This window comes from Neopelma chrysocephalum, unplaced genomic scaffold (assembly GCF_003984885.1).
Source record: "Neopelma chrysocephalum unplaced genomic scaffold, ASM398488v2 Primary Assembly neopelma1_43, whole genome shotgun sequence".
Classification (NCBI taxonomy): domain Eukaryota; kingdom Metazoa; phylum Chordata; class Aves; order Passeriformes; family Pipridae; genus Neopelma; species Neopelma chrysocephalum.
The window spans coordinates 18,124,374-18,141,873 of NW_020897702.1; the positions used below are offsets into that span (position 1 = coordinate 18,124,374).

The following is a 17,500-nucleotide window of genomic DNA, read 5'->3' on the forward strand; positions in this document are numbered from 1 at the left end:
ATAGTAGAGTTTAATCTTAAAAATAAGGAAAGTGAAGGCTGAATACAGAGCAAGCAGCAAGCCCTAGTTTTTTGAACTAGACTGAAGAATTTCTTTCACTTTTTGTCCACATACAAAGGTATTTCAGAACAAACTTTTGTTGTATTGCCAGTATGCCTTACTAAAATGGAAATGTCTTTGTATTTGGATCTTATACAACTGTGTTGAAACTTGCCTAAATACCACTAAAAGAAAAGGGCTATTGGCAGTAATAGAAACTCCCCAAGTTACCTGCCTCTCTTTCCTGTATCAAAGGGATAAAGGAATGTCATACCAGCCCCTCCACAAGACTATCACTCAGAGCAATAATTTTGGTACTGAGATTCTGTGTTATAGCTGGAGCTTGTTTAGACTTTCCTTTTCTGTGGAAGTGACAATGCTTTGGGTTCATAAAAGCTAGATGAATTTACCTGCATGGGAAACCTGGATTTTGGCCACAAGATAAGAAGGATTCCACATAGGAAGAAGATTATATTTGGCAGAATCCCAATCCAGATTCTTCTTTTAGAGTCACAGAGGCAGTAACAGAACAGTTGGCTTCTTTAGCCACTGTAGATTGACCATTTTACTCTTAGTAGCAACACAAAGCATTCCCATAATTTATTCAGCTGCAGTGCTGTAGACAGATTTTGCTACTTAGGCCAAGTTTCTCTTCACTGACAACCCAAACTGGTGGAAGACTCTACACTATAAGCTGAAACAAGGCTCACCTGAAGATGATGTTGCTGTGTGAACTGATGTTTTTTCCTCCATACATAGAAAGAATCCACGAGGGGCGAGGCCTCACTCCCCACAGTCTGTAACACTCTTCTGAAAATGCATCCAAGTCCCATTTCTCAGGTTCAAACATGTCATGGACACCATCTGTGCAGAAGGGCATCACCATCTCAGTGCAAGCCTGAAAGAAAGGGCAGCTCAAGATGACATATTCCCAGGAGACTGTTCAATAGCTGTTAGTGTAGTATTTAAAAAAAAAAAAGCTCAAACAGCATTTGATCAGTAATTACTATCAATTACTGTCAAACTATCACAGAATCATTTACGTTGGAAAAGACCCTTTAAGGCTGAGTTGAACCACAAACCTAAAACTGCCAAGTCCACCACTAAACTGTGTACCTAAGTGCATAGTGTCTTTTAAATACCTCCAGGGATGGTGACTCCATGACTTTCCTGAGTAGCCTGTTTCAATGCTTGACATTTTTCCTAATATTCAATCTAAAGATCTCCTGGTGCAACTTGAGGCCATCTCTTTTCATTCTATTGCTTGTTACTTAAGAGACTGACTCCCACCTTGCTACAATCTCCTTTCAGGTAGCTGTAAAGAACATTAAGGTCACTCCTCAGCCTCCTCCTCTCCAGACTGAACACCCTCAGTTCCCTCAGCTGGTCCTCATAGGATTTGTGCTCCAGACCCTTCCCCGGCTCTGTTGCCCTTCTCTGGACACGCTCCAGCACTTCAATGTCCTTCTTGTAGTGAGGGGTCCAAAACTGAACACAGGATTCAAGGTGTGGCCTCATCAGTGCTAAGTACAGGAGAATGATCACTGCCCTGGTCTTGCTGGCCACACTATTGCTGATACAAGCCAGGATGCCACTGGGCCTTCTTGGCCACCTGGGCACACTGCTGGGTCATGGTCAGCTGCTGTCAACTAGCACACCTAGGTAGTTTTCCTCTGGGCAGCTGTCCAGCCACTCTTCCCCCATCCTGTAGCACTGCCTGGGGTTGTTGTGACTCAAGTGCAAGACCCAGCACTTGGCCTTGTTGAGCCTCAAACAGTTGGCTGCTGTACGTAATTTTCCAGTCTATATGAAGAGCAGAAACTCAACAACTAGCTAGATAATGAAGACACAACCTAAGCCTGCTTCTCTTTTCTGCCTTGCCCTCACCACTACAATCATACTTGGTTTGTCACTATATTTGTCATCAGTACATCAATACATCTGGCACAATATATTGACAGGTAAATGACTTGACAACTCTTACCAGCTCAAAAAAACCTCAGTGAGTTGCAATTTAGAAATGCTACTGTGCATACCTGATAGTACCAACCCGTTTGGCCCAGATTCTTTGTTGCAGTCTCAGACACATCTAAGCATAAGGCTTCTCCTGTATAATTGTAATATACATTTACTGCCTGGAAAACATTCTGCAGTAACAATTTGTCAGAGAGCCTGGGATCCTTCAAGAACTTGCAGACTTCCTGCAACAAAGAGAGAAGGGGAAGTCTAAATCTATAGGCGTTAAATATTAGGACATGCTACCTGCTAGGATATTAATTTCTTGTCCAAGTACAGTCAGAGCAATTCCAGAAAACATCTTTATATATGATGATATATCCTGAGCATTATCACAAAAAGTATACACAAATTTCATTTGTGTATGCTACTATCAGGAACCTGAGACTTTATATTTCCTGACTAAAAAATTGAAAAAAAACCAACCCAGTGCCACCTTAATATTTCATTTACCAAATTTCTCAATCCATTTACCATACTTTAAAATAGATTATATTTAATAAATAGTATTTAGCTCCTCTGTAATGAAAGACAACACATACAAATGGATAACAAAGAAGCTCCAGGTATAGATTGGGGTTTCCTGCATTTTGATGTAGGCAGCTCACAACAGAGAACAGATTAAGCAAGATACACATATATCCAGCTACTCAAAACACATAAAATCATTAAGGTTGGAAAACACATCCAAGATCATCTAGTCCACATTTTCCCCCCTTTGTCATCCTCAGAGTCATATTACAGCTTCTGTTTCAGAAAAAAGAATATCTGAACAGCTTAAATAACTCAGATTTCATACATTAGTACTGTCCAGATGAATAGCGCCTTTTCTATTTTAGATTTATACCTCAGTCAGAGATAACATGGGCAGTGGTGGAGGTGAGCCTGTTTCTCAGGTTCTGTCAGACTGACAACAAAGCAGAACTAATTTTCAAGGTGTTTATACTGCCCTTTGCAGACAGCCACGTGGACAGATGAACAGCCCTCTCTCCTCCATCAGGCAGCTTTACACAAATGAAAATTTTTGTTTTACAATTAACTGCTGCTTAGTAGCCTGAAATACTAATTTTCTTATCTGTCTTACCTACCTTACACAGTAACACAAAGTCCTGCAGGGAAATTCAGCCAGGGTCTTAATGAATAAAAACACTCCAAGAAAATGGAAATCTTGGAGAGAGCACTGTGGATAAACAGAACTGCACAAGTGAAGGTTTGCAAGTGTGAAGAGGTTCTGCTTTGAGAAGTGACCCTGCAAGGAATACATTTGTGTAGATCCACATTTTGTCTCACTAGTTTTCTCACATCAAAAAGGACAGAGGTTCAAAACTTTCTCTTCAGTTGCAAGCTCTGTCAGCTAAGCCTGGCACCAGAATCCCTAATTTTGTGCGCTTTTTTCTGCAGCATTGCTGCTACTCAAGAGCAGCTCTGCAGCACAGCTGAAGCTTTTCAATCATCCCTGACACTTTTCTTCTTCTAGGCTCCTGATACAACCTACTAGTCCTAAAGGTGGCAGTTAGTCAACCAACTAGGTCATGCACACAAAGATGTTACCCTGGTTGTGTTTTCTCAGTCATGTTGGTTCTACAGAGCCAAAAAAATAAAGGAAAAGGTGCAAGTTAGGACGGAAGGAGAGAATTAGTAAAACCAAATGGTCAATTCTACAAGATATTAGTTCTTAATTACCTGTATAGGCCAAGCTGGCAGAGGCTGCAAGAAGTCAGCTTTATAAGGATAATTCACCATAGCCAAGTTTACCCATGTTTCACTCAGCCAATTTTTCAATACAGCAGCATCCTGCAGATTTTTTAATGGGCTGCACAAATGAAATGTGCTGGAAAGCCACTGCAAACCTGCATCTTTAATAAAAAGAAATAGACAAAATAATGGTACAATACACTAAATATTAACACATAGGTCATTTATTCTGCTACTAAAAAATATTTTCATTTAGTATAACTAATTTAGTGAAATTATTCCACACACGTACAAGTATAGCAGATCAAATATTAGTCAGCACCTCACCATAACCTCCTTTCAGGTAGTTGTAGACTCACAGAATCACTTAGGTTGGAAGAGATTTTCAAGATCTTCAAGTCCAACTGAGTCCCTATCAGTCCCTATCACTGAGTCCATAAGGATTGCAGTCTTTTTCTCTACCTGAGTGTCTCAGTTAGTAAACAAACCTTTTTTTTGTAGTAATGACTATCAGGCCTATTTTGTCAGAAAGGAAAACAAGCCTTGAGGTTCTGAAGTCTGCTTTTGTCTGACCTTAGGGATGTTTGGACCTGGATTCTGCATCCCACCAGGTCTGAAAGAAGCTTGTGATACAAAAAAAGAGGCATTTAAAAAAACCCCACTAAGTTCACTTGCCAGTTTTCAGTACTAGGCATATAGTTTCAAAAAACCCAATACATACACAAGTGAAAGCCATAACACAACCCCAAATATTACTATTCTTTGAAAAAAGTATTGGTGAGGTATTACCTGTTGAGGAAAGGTGGTTAATAGCATTCCAGGAATTCCGGATGCTTTCTGAGCAGCCTGTCCCACTCTTTTTGAAATCATTGGTCACTACGCTGAAAAAAGCGCCACATGGAACCAAATCACCAAACTGCCAGATTGGGGCGGAGGCTGCCACGGCTCTGCAAAGGGACATAAAAAGATCCTGAACCACTGCAAAGTGAACTTCCATCCTCTGGCCAATACTCTCCCCACAGCCACTATCTAAGTAGCATTTCGACACTGCGCTCTAGGTGAACTAAACATAATGCTGCAAAACTATCCCATAGGTCTGTATGCAGAGGTTGCTGAAGGATATAAGTCTTGGATACTAGTACGAAGATATCAGTAAATACATGAAGTAGAAATTCAGACTCGATTAGTTTATTGTTTTTCATTCGTATCTAGCAACTAGGTCTTTCTCACTAGACATTGTGTAAAATCAAATGAAGAGAGCCACTGTCCACAAAAATATACTCTCTAGCAGAAAAAAGTTGGGGAATTACTATTCTTGTTTCCAAGAGGGTAACTAGGGCATTGAAGAGATTAAAGACCTGCCTAAAGTCATTAGGAAGTCTGGAGATGCTAAAAAAAATTAGGCGCCAAGTGAGTATTCATGTGCTGTTTTCACAAATCTAACAGACAGCTCTGAAAATATACACAATCCAGTACCTGCTGACCTACAGTTGCCTTTATTAGGCAAATGTGCCTCTTCCCAAATTCAAAGTAACTTGATTCCTTCTCCCAGTAGTGAAAAATTCAAGCCAGCTTGAATTATGGTACTTCTCCCAGAGCTGTAGTATTTATAGCATGGAAATAACAAATGCCTGCTCTGTTTAAGCAGGATGAGTACACTCACCCAACTACCACATGGGGATATTTCATCCTAAACCAGGCTGCAAGCATTCCTCCATAAGATCCTCCTATAGCTATGACTGGACTGTGATGGGCTCCTGCAATAGTCGTCTTTAAGTAGTCAACTAGTACAGCAAAGTCTGCCAGAGCTTGTTCTGATGTCAAGTAATTCAGATGCTTGGAATCCTGAGAGGAAAGAAAGCAGATTATATACAGCACGAGTGACTTCCAGCAGCAGTCTTTCTATTCCCCGCAGCAGCTATGCCTGATAACAAATAAATCTATGCCTGATAACAAATAAAATATTCTTTGCAGGTGTCCCTTGAAGCGCTAAAAAAAAAAAAAAATCTCAGATTTTTTTTTTAATCCTAGAATTGAGAGTTACAAAAATACGATAGCTGTGTTCTTCTTGCACATTCACATCTTACTCAAGTTAACACTCATTGCCCTGGCAAGGATTACAACATGCAGAATTATGTTTGTATAGAACACATTTATAAGGAAGACAAAAGATGACACTTACGCTGAAAGACTCATTCCCAAAGGGCAAAGATTCTCCATAATATCTATGTTCAGCAAACACCAACATAGCATTAAGTTCTTCAGCCACATCCCACATAAAACCCTGGTTGGAGGAAAACAGACATTGAAAATAATTGATTCAACTTGTTTAAAAGTCTCTACTTTCAGTCTAGTGTACTTCAACTCTTATTCTTGGACTAGAAAGATGGCACTATCAAAATACCAGAGAGTGCAATTTGGTTTTAAAGTATCACTGAAGTAAGAAAACACACAAAACAAGATACCCACACAGAGAAGGTGATTCATGCAAAGAAAGTATGTATATTTTAATGCTGCAAAACATTAAGCAGAATTGTTTTGTGATTATGCACAAGCAATCCTGACAGAATTCCTATGACGTGAGCTTCATCCACAGCAAATAAAAAAGGCTACAGGAGAAAAGCATGTATTTGAGTTAGGACTACATTACAGAAAACACAAAACTTGTTTGGCAATAAGCAATAATCTACAGCATTGTAATACACTTATTTTCAACTAATAAATAAGTATAACGTGATGGTACTTGTTGATAACAGCTTGTTACCATCAGTTATGGAAACAGGCAGACACAGGTTGCCTGCTGATAGAACAAAGTATGTAAGCAGGCCTTGGTTGCTTTGAGCTCGGTCTTGTTGTGTTACTGGACTTTGTACTGAAAGGCTGAAAAATACTCACACACTCCATTCTGCATTTGTATCAGCCAGGGAAGTAAAACTTCCACAGGTATTGCAGAGAACAAGAATCATCCAGCCCTCTTGATTTCCAGTCTCTTTCATTTCACTTCACACTTCTCTTAATAGTGATAAAACATAAACATCAAAACCTCCTGTTTTAGTTGGGGAATCTAAAGTACTAAGATAAGTTTAATTTGGTCCAAAATTCTGAATTCTTAGCTCAAAGCTCCTAATGGTGTTTCCTCTAGAAATTTTCTTCACTACTCTATGAAGTTAATACAGTGCATCCCTTTAGTTTCTTTGCGTTTCAAACAACACCCTGAACTCCCTAAAACTTTTTCTGTGCTTTTGTTCTGCTTCCTCTTCCTCCTATAACAATCAGAACAATCATTACTGGAAGGAAGGACTGTAATTCAAGAATTTATTTTCTACATACTGTGTTGTTGCAGAACCATGTGATGTCTCCTTCATTGCCTGTATAAAATAGTATTGGTCCATTGTCTTTCTTCCAGTGCTGATCTGCTACTAGATACCGCTGCTGGAATGTACGACTTTCATCAAATCCAAAGTGATCAATCTGTAAGAACAGGGAACAACGTGTTCAGAAAGCTAGAACTGATTCTGGAGTTCACTGGGAGTGCCAACAGTCACTTTGCAGATGGAAAACAAAGAAAAGCAAAAAAAAGGCAAAAGTTTTACTCAGATTAAAAAAAAAATTGAATTAATTTATATTCCTTATACATCAACATTCTTCTGCTTTATGAAGAAAAACAGTAAAAATTACAGGTGTATATACTGAAGGAGAAATGCTATTTTCAGCCATTAATAAAAAAAAAATCGTGCCCTTTTTATAGTATCATACTTAACGTGAGACATTCTAATATATTTACAAAGATGGACCAATCTGCTGAGAGGTCACAAAGTACCTCATGCAATAAAACCGTATCAACAAAAAAAAAAAAAATCTTCCCACAACGTTTTGAATCTTAAGAAAACCTTACTAGCCTAGTCTTGTTATTAAAAAAAAAAACCTGAAAAAAAACCCTAAAGCCCTAAAAAACAAACGAACAAACAAACACCAAAACATCAACCCACAACTAAATAAAATGCCACCTCTTCCTTCTCTCCTTCCTTTGGATAATTTCATTCTCCATAAGCATGACATTTAAACAGATTCTTTTAGAAAATGAGTTTTGGTTGCTTTTTTTGTTTGTTTCTTTGTTTGTTTTTTTGGGGAGTTTATTTGTTTGGGGTTTTTAATCTTAGAAAACACTATTTCTCTGTAGTTCTTGTACTCTTGGCACATTTTTCAGATAGTTTTGTGGAGCACTTCTCCTTTTCCTCGTTGCAATTTTCACTAGTCCATATAACCTCCCCAATTCTTTCCATTGCCCTACAAATATTGCAGGCCTATACATCATATCCCTTTACCCAAACCCCACAGTGTTAGCTTTATTTCCTCATTAGAAATTCAATTTCTAACATCAGTTTTTAAACTTCTACTCACACTACTTTGTATTCACTATCCACCTCAACCCTTCCCCAAGCATTCATCTATACTGGAAAGTTTATCAATTTCTTTTACAAGGTAACTCCCCACATGGGTATAATCTTATTCTGGAATACCCATGCAGGCCTTTACTATAAAATATAAAAAAAAAAAAAAAATCAAACCAAACCACGGAACTACTCCAGTACTCCAGAAGACCTATGCTACTTAATTACCACAGGTCATCACTGCTTTTATTCATCAGCTAAAGATGACCTGTAGCTTCCCAGTTTTGACTTCCATCAGCACACATCCAGCTTTTTCTTTCCTAGCTCTTGCAGGCAGTAACAGCCTGACATCTGCTGGCTTGAGGATCTCTGCTCAACCACCCATCCGCCTTTACACCCACAACTCTGTCAAATCTCTCACATGCTCCAGGAACCAACCTTTCACATTGCCTGTTTTGGAAAAATCTGCAAAGTAATGTTGAGAAGCAGCAAATCACACTTGCTGCTTTGTAGTGACCTGTCTGCTAGGCAGATTCCTCCAGACAGCTCAGGAAAGCCTAACTCTTGATCTGCAGGATCCAGCTACTCCACACCACGTACTTATATTTGCTTTGGGTCAAAGAGACCACATGAACTTATTTCAGATATACAATCTGCTGCAGAATGTCTTTTCTAAATTCTTTCAAAGCTTTTGGACTGAAGTGGGAAGCCATGTGCCACAGCTCACTGCTACGACAGCAGGAGCAGTCAGAGGTCTGTGCATAGTCTGAACACAAGAGACAAGGTCTTTGCCCCCATTAAGTATCTTCATTGACTGCTTCCAGACCCAAGCAAAAGTAATTTATGTATGTTCTATAGTTTTCCTCAATGGGACCATTTACTCTTACTCGTAAGTACATGCTGATGTTACCATTAAACGGCTCTTTCACTGAACTCAAGTGCTGACAACATATGCTGGGATTATTTTACACTGACAACTCACCTGCTCCTTTTCCATTTGCACAGTTAATTTTAGTTTCATTTTCTACATCAAGCACAATCAAGAGTGATTAGATGTAGAAAGGCAGAACAAGGTCAGCAAATGAAAAAAATCTTTAGTCAAGACCTTGGGACGATTAAAAAGATGGATCAGTTAGGGCACATTGAAAAAGTCAAAGTATAGTTTAATACACTCCAACACTATTAGAAAGTGCAACTAATACATATTTTGTTCCAGGTCTGTTTGTAAAGGGGACAAGTCTCTTTTTCTATTTAAATTTTCTGGTTAGGCTGCTAGCCAGAGATAGGAAAAACAAGCTCATGTGTTCTGTTTGCCTTTAATGGAATCCTCTAAAATTAAACATTTAGTTTTAAAACTTGATTCTGCATCCTTTCTGCCTGCAGCCAGAGTGCTAACTACAAAACCACACCATGAAAAGTATTCAACTATGCAACAGAAAAAAGAAAAAAAAAAGAGTGGAGGGGGAAAACTAAACAAAGCAAACAAACCTCCAAAACAAACAAACAACCCCCACACACCAACCAAAACAAAAAACAAACAAAAACACAACAAAAAACCAACCAAACAAAAAAACCCACACAAAGAACCAGAAAGAAAAAAATTTTGGCACCAGGCTGAGCTTATCCAACGAGGTATTGTGCAGAACAGATTCTAAAGCCCATTTTACTGTTCCTTTCCACAGGTACTGGAAAAGTAGGATAGTGATACTCTGATATGCATATATTTTCCCAAGTTAAGGCTACTTTTCTTTAAAGATATGATTTACTGTGTTTTTTCTCTGATGTGATCTGTCAATCTACTTCCCCAAAGCAAACCCCAAAAGCCCAATGCTTTAGTGAGTCTGCCTCTCAATACCAAGAGGGAGAAAAGTACAGGTATTTAAGTTCTTTTTTAGTTACCACATTGATCAAAGTGCCACGTTTCTCTGTCTTGACTCTGACACACGTTGGAGACTCTCTCATTGCCATCAGCCGCTATGCTTTCCTACTCTCCCTCAGTCTGTAACAATGTGATAGTCTTGCAGCAATAAACTGCCTCTGTTCATCATATTCATAACACATCAAAACATGGACACATGTAAGATCCCTGGCAGCACAGTCACAACTCCAGGCTTCTCCAGACAAAAAAACCCCAACCAAAACAACCAAACAAATAAAAAAATGACAAGTACCTATTACTCAACTGAAGAGCAGAAACTCCTTTATTGCTAGATGATGGGGCTTTATTCCTGGTAGTAACTTGTGGTTGCAAAGGTAAGACACATAACACAAGTAAAAAGAAAAAAAACCCCAAACCTAATGATTGTAAAGCAGACAGAGACTGCAGAGCAGACCCTAACTGCTGGTTATTCAAAGAAATTCAAAGAAATGCTGAATCTAGAACATCAAAATCATGGTGTGGAGGTGTCCCCAAGGAGTATCTCCTCACAAGAGTAAAAACTGTGTGAAAATGTGCCAGGTCAGCGTGAAGAGGCACGAGAATCAATATCAAATCGTGAAGTCAAAGGTTTGGACACGCAGGGAAGCTGTAGTTCAGGAACAGCAGATGGAGCTGTCGTGTAGGCAAAGTGAGATGCAGAGCTGCACACAGGAGGTGCTGGTCTCATTCAAACAAGGGTTTGCTTTCACTATTCTTTATCGAACAGGTATACAAACAGGAAATAAACCCCAGTAACTGCGTGAAGTATACTGTACAATACAAACCAACCAGACAGGTTTTTTGCCTTTTTTTTCCTCCTTAAGTCAGATTTCATTAAAAAGCTGAACCAGAACGGTTCCCCCCCCAAACTTATTCAAAATGAGCAAGATAAAGGCAATGACTTTTGCAACCAGACTTAATTAGAACAGACCTCAAAGCAAAAGAAAAAAAGGGGTTTAGTACAATACCTTAACTGCTGGTTAAAACAATTCAATGATATACTAGCATATACATGGTTTTTCTAAATACAATCTTCATAATTACAACTATGGTCAGGATGTCAGTAAAAGGTCCAGAGCAACCTAACAGAACTCTGAAATTGGCCCTGGTTTGAGTGGAAGGTTCGATGAGATGACATGCAAAGTTCCCTTCCAAAGCTGAACTACTCTGGGATTAACCCAAAACAGTCACTCAGCCGAAAGTTTTAAGTTTCTATACATGTGACTACCTAGCAAGTTTGGCTAGAACTAAGAACACAGTCATCACCTGTGATGCAACAGCAATGTTTTACAAATGAGAATATGATCTACTGACACAGAAACAGTCATTCTGATACTAACAAAAGGAAGGATAAAATTAGAAAAAGAAGCTCTGAAAGTGGTAAATTATTAATAAGTTTAAGAGAAACTCTCCTCAGATGAGGCAGGCAGGATAGGAAAGCGAACAATAAAGTTTCAGTTACATGTACAAAAACCTTTGTGAACACTGTTTGATTAAGAAAGCCTTGAATTTTCCTGCACTGTCTTTGAGACAGTTTGAGAGACAGATTGCTCTGTTGGAAGACTGCAGCCACTACCTGCAGCACAGCAGCTGGAAACTGCACTCCCGGAGTTGGATTTCAAACAGCAGTAGGTAGCACAGGGCATTCTGCCCACAAGGCTGATTAGAGCTCTAGACTGAAGGCTCAAGTCAGCAGCTTTGATCCTTTAGCTCAGAGAAACTTTCTACAGAGAAGAGCAACTCAGCTCAGGAGAAAGAACCTTCTCTAGACTGGTTTATTGAACAAACTCATACTGGAAGAAAGGGCCAAACTCCACCTTGCTGTTTGAAATATACAGCACATTTCTATCTCTTTAAGAGCACACTTCTCACATGCTTTTGTTAAGCTCTCAAAGATGACTTTTTTTTAATGTGCTTTTTTGTTGTTTTGGAAATCCATTAAAATAGAACAAGCCACTCTGCCACACATTTCCCCTGGGAGGAGACAAAAAAGGCACAGCAGATGTTATTGTACAGATGTTAACCTGTTTAATGGACTTCTGGAAGTATTCAGGAACTATAGCAATGAGTAGAGTACAAAGACAAAACAGGACATGTGGGCTAAAACCCGCTTCCTTCTCAGCAGCACCTTAAGGTCATCAGTGATTACAGAGACAGGGAAGCAAAGTCAAGCCTTAACCAAAAAAGATTCTAATTCACAGGGCAGTTTCTAACCAAAAGCATTTGATATCACTTGAGATGGTAAATCAGCACCTGATGGTTTTATGCTTTTGAGTTTCTGGCAAGACTGTGAGCACCTGAAAGCCTTTCTGTCATGCCTTGAATTTCAGTCCTCTGTGTGACAGCTTTATTTTCCCAAATTGGATATTCTATGTGAAATCAAGCCAGTTGTTTTACTGGTGAGAAGCCAGAGGATTTTAAGAGTCATGCTTGACTCTCCACATGTTCATGGAGTTGTTTTGAGTGCTCATCCTGTCTGAATTATTTCCTGGGGACAGGAAGATACAGGATAGTCTGAGGATATCCTCCTGCATGAATAGCAGTGTGGGCCCTAATCTCCTTGGGATTTCACTGATGTGTTTCAATTCCTGCTTTTACTCCTGTTAGGCTGTGAGACTACAGTTAAGTCAGCTAGCCCTATTAATTTTGTTTCCTCTTATAATCTTTGCTTCCTCTATCCAAATTTTAAGTTCACGACACCATGGATTGCCTTGTCATCATATTCAAGAATCTCCTTTTCTCCGGGCTAAATAAGCCGAGCTCCCTCAATCGCTCCTCATAGGATTTGTGTTCCAGACCCTTCATCAGCTCCATTGCCTTTCTCTGGACACACTCCAGCACCTCACTGTCTTTCATTTACTGAGGGGCCCAGAACTGAACACAGGACTCGACAAGCAGCCTCATCAGTGCTGAGTACAGGGGGACAATCACTGCCCTGGTCCTGTTGCCACACTAATTCTGATACAAGTCAGGATGCCACTGGGCCTTCTTGGCCACCTGGGCACACTCCTGGATCATGGTCAGCTGCTGTTGACCAACACTCCCAAGTCCTTTTACCCTGGGCACCTTTCCAGCCATTCTTCCCCAAGCCTGTAGCAATGCATGGGGTTATTGTGACCCAAGTGTACCTGGCATTCTGCCGTGTTGGACTTCATACAATTGGCCTCAGATCATTAACCCAGCCTGTCCAGATCCCTCTGCAGAGCCTTCCTGCCCTCCAGCAGATCAACACTCTATGCCAACTTTGTGTGATGTGCAAGCTGACTGATGGTGCCCTCAATCCCATCATCAATATCGTCAATAAAGATATTAAACAGGACTGGTCCCAGTGCTGAGCCCTGGGGAACACCACTTGGAACTGGCCAGCAGCTGGATTTACCTCCACTCACCACCACTCTCTGGGCTTAGTGATCCAGCCAATTTTCTACCCAGCAAAGAGTACACTCATCAAGCCAAGACTGACTTTATGTCATTGTCATTTTCCACATGCCCCATAATACAGAGGTTTTGCTTACCAGATTTATTTGTTAATCCGTCACATTTACCAAAACATACAGACAACAATATATATGCTTTTTGCCTATTAATTGTTTCCAACTTCTATTCAACTATTGAGATGGTCTAGAGCAACTGTTACCAAGTTTTCCATTATTGGAATCAGCTTTCAGCCAAATATGCCCCCCAAAGCAAATGCAGACTTAGGATCCTATTAATAGAAGGATGTCTATCATTCCAACATTGTCCTTGAGAACACACTGGCCTTTGACTAGACATGTGGTTTAGTGATGAACTTTGCAGTGTTATGTTTACATTTGGGCTTGATGTTCTTAAAGGTCTTTTCCAAACTAAATAAGTCCATGATTCTACACTTCATGTATCTTACTGAAGGTTCTCTTATGCTACAGAATTCACACCACCTGCTCTTGGGATGCCATTTAAGGTAGTCTGATTTTTAGCACTCATTTATCTCTTCAGTGATTAAAACACACTGACAAGGAAAGTCTCCAACAGGAACTTTACCCTTGCCCTGAGTCACACAGTTTGGACAGGCACTTGAAAAGACCAAAGAACATTTAAACAGCTACAGGATATGCTGTAGGAAAGCCCCAGCGTACTCGGGTCAGCCCTTATTAGAAACAAACAGTACATGATAAAAGGTTATTTTTATGTCGGAAACCTGAGCAGCTAATGAGAACACAAACAAATTAGTTTCAACTTCCACAAACCATTAGTAGGTTTATGCTGCAATTGAATCTCCACATTTTGCTTACTATGTAAAAATGAAGTCCATAGACAAATTTAGGCTTTAATTACTTATATGTAAAATCCCCCAGCAGTCACAGTGAGGATGCTATTCCCTGTTAAAACACCTCCAGCTGAAAGGACAGGTCCCACAGGCCATCCCAGCATTTTCTGTCCCAGACTTGAGAGTCACAGAGCTCCAGCACAAGTGGGAGAATGGGTGGGTGACCAAGGCAGAAGATGGCAGGAATCTCTTCAATCAGCTTTACTACTGACACTCCCTAACCACACATTGCCCTGGTTCTTCTCCAAGCAATGGAGAGCCTTGTGCCACTCAGAATTCACCAGCTACATAAATCTGTAACAAACTATTATAGCAATAAACACTCCAGATGTTCACACCATTGATGCTTCCATTCAAGGCATTATTATCCTGGTGAAATTCTTCCATAGGACATGGAATGGGGCAAGGCATTGGGAACAACCAGGTCAGAGCTGTATTACCCAAGGTGCAATAATTTGCAAGGTTGAAAAAAGCACCAGCAAGAACAAAGTTACCCCTGTGCAAGGTCTCTCACACCCCTAACAGGCAAAGGCCACTAATTTTTTCCATGTGCCTTCCAGATTGAATTACAAATCCATCACATTTGGAGGATTAACTTCAGAGGAGAGGAAAAAATTGGACATGAAGCTTCAATATGTCACAGACTAAGCAGCATTAAAACATTCCAGTTTTGCTAGGAGTGTCCTCAAGTTTTGAGGAGGAGTAATTGTTTAAACAAAAGACTTTACAAAGTTTCATCTTCTCTGATCAACAGTTTTCATTTGAAAGGCTTCCTCAATTCTTTTTTTTAATGATGCCTATGGATTTCTGGATTTTTAGCTTTTTGTAGATTTTAGAAGTAGTTGTATTATATCCCTCAGCCTTTAGCACAGTAGTTTACACATTCCCCTACCCCATTACCCCTTTCCATGCTCCCCATATCAATATCCCCTGAATTCCAGTAGAAAATGTTTAGCCTCTCTTTAAGAGTAGGCCCTTTTGTTTAGAGAACACTTGTATCCCGGCCTAAACCGCAAGAGTACAGTCAAGAACTGGGTGAACGTGTGCCCCCTGTACCCCGAAGAAGGTGAAGATGATGAAGAAGGGGTCTCAAAAAGCCCCTAGCCCCAATTCCCGAGGGGCGTGACTGAGGGTGGTCCAGGGCAAAAGCCAGTGGGTGGACAAAACCTGGGATTGGACAAGCAATATTATAAATTGTAACATCTGTACAGGGGCGGACGTGTCATGTAATCTCTATGCCTCAGAGGCACAAATTAAAATCCTTTCCTTATCTCACTTCCAAAATTAATTGCCTCCGAGGTTTTTTTTATCCCTGCATTTTCTTTAGGCAACATTAACAAAGACATGGAGAATAAAAGCATTTCAGATTAAAGATAATATGTTTATTTAGTGAAATTAAATATTTAAAACACCTGTATCCCTAGCCCAAAAAGGGCTAGAACTTTCTACTTTGTCAAATATTTTTAAAAGGTTTAATTCAGGCTGCAATTGTTTTACTTCCCAGGTTTTCAGAACTACAACTCTATCATTCTCCCCACCTTAGTTCAACTACTATTATTTTTATTTTGTTCTACAGCTAGTCCTACAAGAAGACAGAGGATTCAAGGAAGAAGAGACAGACAGTGAAAGCAAACAGGTAAACTGTCCTGTCATCCATCCAGGTAGTCTTCTGTCTTCTAATTCGGCAAAGCATGGACAAAATTACAAAAGGTCAGTGCAGGGATGGCAATTTATCAGTATTAAAAGGCTATGTATTTTACACGTGCCACTGTGGATCATGTATTTAAAAGCCACCAATTCTGAAGAGCATCGAGGTGAGGAGGGGGGGAAAATTTCAGAAAACAAAGCATCAAAGCAGCAATTACTCATACAGCCTTGATGCAATAGCAAAAATACCACATAGCAACTGCTGCTTTGGCAAGCTTGCAACATATCTGAACATTGAAGAACAACTTCTGCTTTCAGGGCTGTGAGATGTTGGTAGACAGGATGACAGGGGAATCAGCAGCATTCAGGGAAATAACACCCACAGCTCCTCACAAGTGAAAAGTTTTTCTACAGAGAAATTGCTCTACTTTACAACAGAAACATCCAGATCTAGTGCCATAACCAATAGAAAAGTTCTCCAGAGGCTGAAAAGCTCTAGCAAACATATGGATAAATGAAAAGTCTTCATACCAGTGCAGATAGCACCCAGAATCAAGCTAGACCACAGATGCTTTTCTTCTCATAGCAAAGCAACAGTTTTCTCATCTAAACAGAAGCACTCAGATTTTTATCCCAAAAGCTTTTGTTATTTCCATTTCTACTTTCCTTTTTCCACTTAAAAAACATGAGCATTTTGTTACAAATTACCCTGTTCAGAACAGACTCTGAAGAACTCCACGGACATTGCTAAAAGCCATTTTCCATCATCTTATAGAACAGAAGCTCCTGCTTAGGAGTCTAGGGAACTCTACATTTCCCTCCCCACTAGCACTGACTCGCAGGACTGAAAACTGCACACTTGTAGGTGGCCAGCCATTTATCACTGTGTACGAAGCACCACAGAAAAGCCAGCACTTCCAGAGCAGCATGTGGTTCTGAACAGCTTTTGTGGAAGACTTCGTTTTCAGGGAGTCACGCAGCAGGGCAAAGCAAGTTGTTGCTTTCAGGTACACATCAAATGTTTTGTTCATGCTAGTTTTGCTTTCACCCACTTCCTCTAGTTCACTCTAGCAGGAATTGGACCCCAGCCAAAGTCAAGGGGCCTGATGCCCATCACTTTCTGTTCCCGTTGTCTTGAAAGGAAGTTCCTGAATGGCAACTACCATCTAAACCTACCTCTGACTGGTTGTTGGTCGGTTTGTTTTCTCGGGGGTTTTTTTTTTCCACACTAAGTCCCTTTGTGGATGCTTTTTAAAAAGGTTTTTTACTTCACAATGACAGAAAAACTTATTCCCTTTGGAAACAGTATAAATGAACTAGGAATGAAAACAGATGCACCACCAAGTGTGTCTCAATCAGCAGTCAGAGGGAGAAGACATCACACAGTATCATAGCTCTCTGCTATCCCATGGAGGTAGGATTTTCAGTAAACCCTCTTCTCTTCAAGAAAGAGACACTTCTCAAATTTTACTCTACAAACACCTTTTC

General features: G+C 40.0%; 1 protein-coding gene across 2 annotated transcripts in view; it reads right to left on the reverse strand.

Annotated features, from left to right (window-relative positions):
- The window catches only part of PRCP (prolylcarboxypeptidase), a 42,937-nt gene that overhangs the window by 18,792 nt on the left and 6,645 nt on the right, over window positions 1–17,500 (reverse strand). For both annotated transcript variants that reach the window (XM_027677482.1, XM_027677481.1), the window contains exons 2-8: window positions 7,081–7,221; window positions 5,933–6,034; window positions 5,414–5,595; window positions 4,540–4,697; window positions 3,739–3,911; window positions 2,076–2,240; window positions 750–937 (exon numbers count right to left, since the gene is read on the reverse strand). In XM_027677482.1, the coding sequence (XP_027533283.1) occupies window positions 750–937; window positions 2,076–2,240; window positions 3,739–3,911; window positions 4,540–4,697; window positions 5,414–5,595; window positions 5,933–6,034; window positions 7,081–7,221 (1,109 nt within the window). The remainder of the gene's footprint in view (window positions 1–749; window positions 938–2,075; window positions 2,241–3,738; window positions 3,912–4,539; window positions 4,698–5,413; window positions 5,596–5,932; window positions 6,035–7,080; window positions 7,222–17,500) is intronic.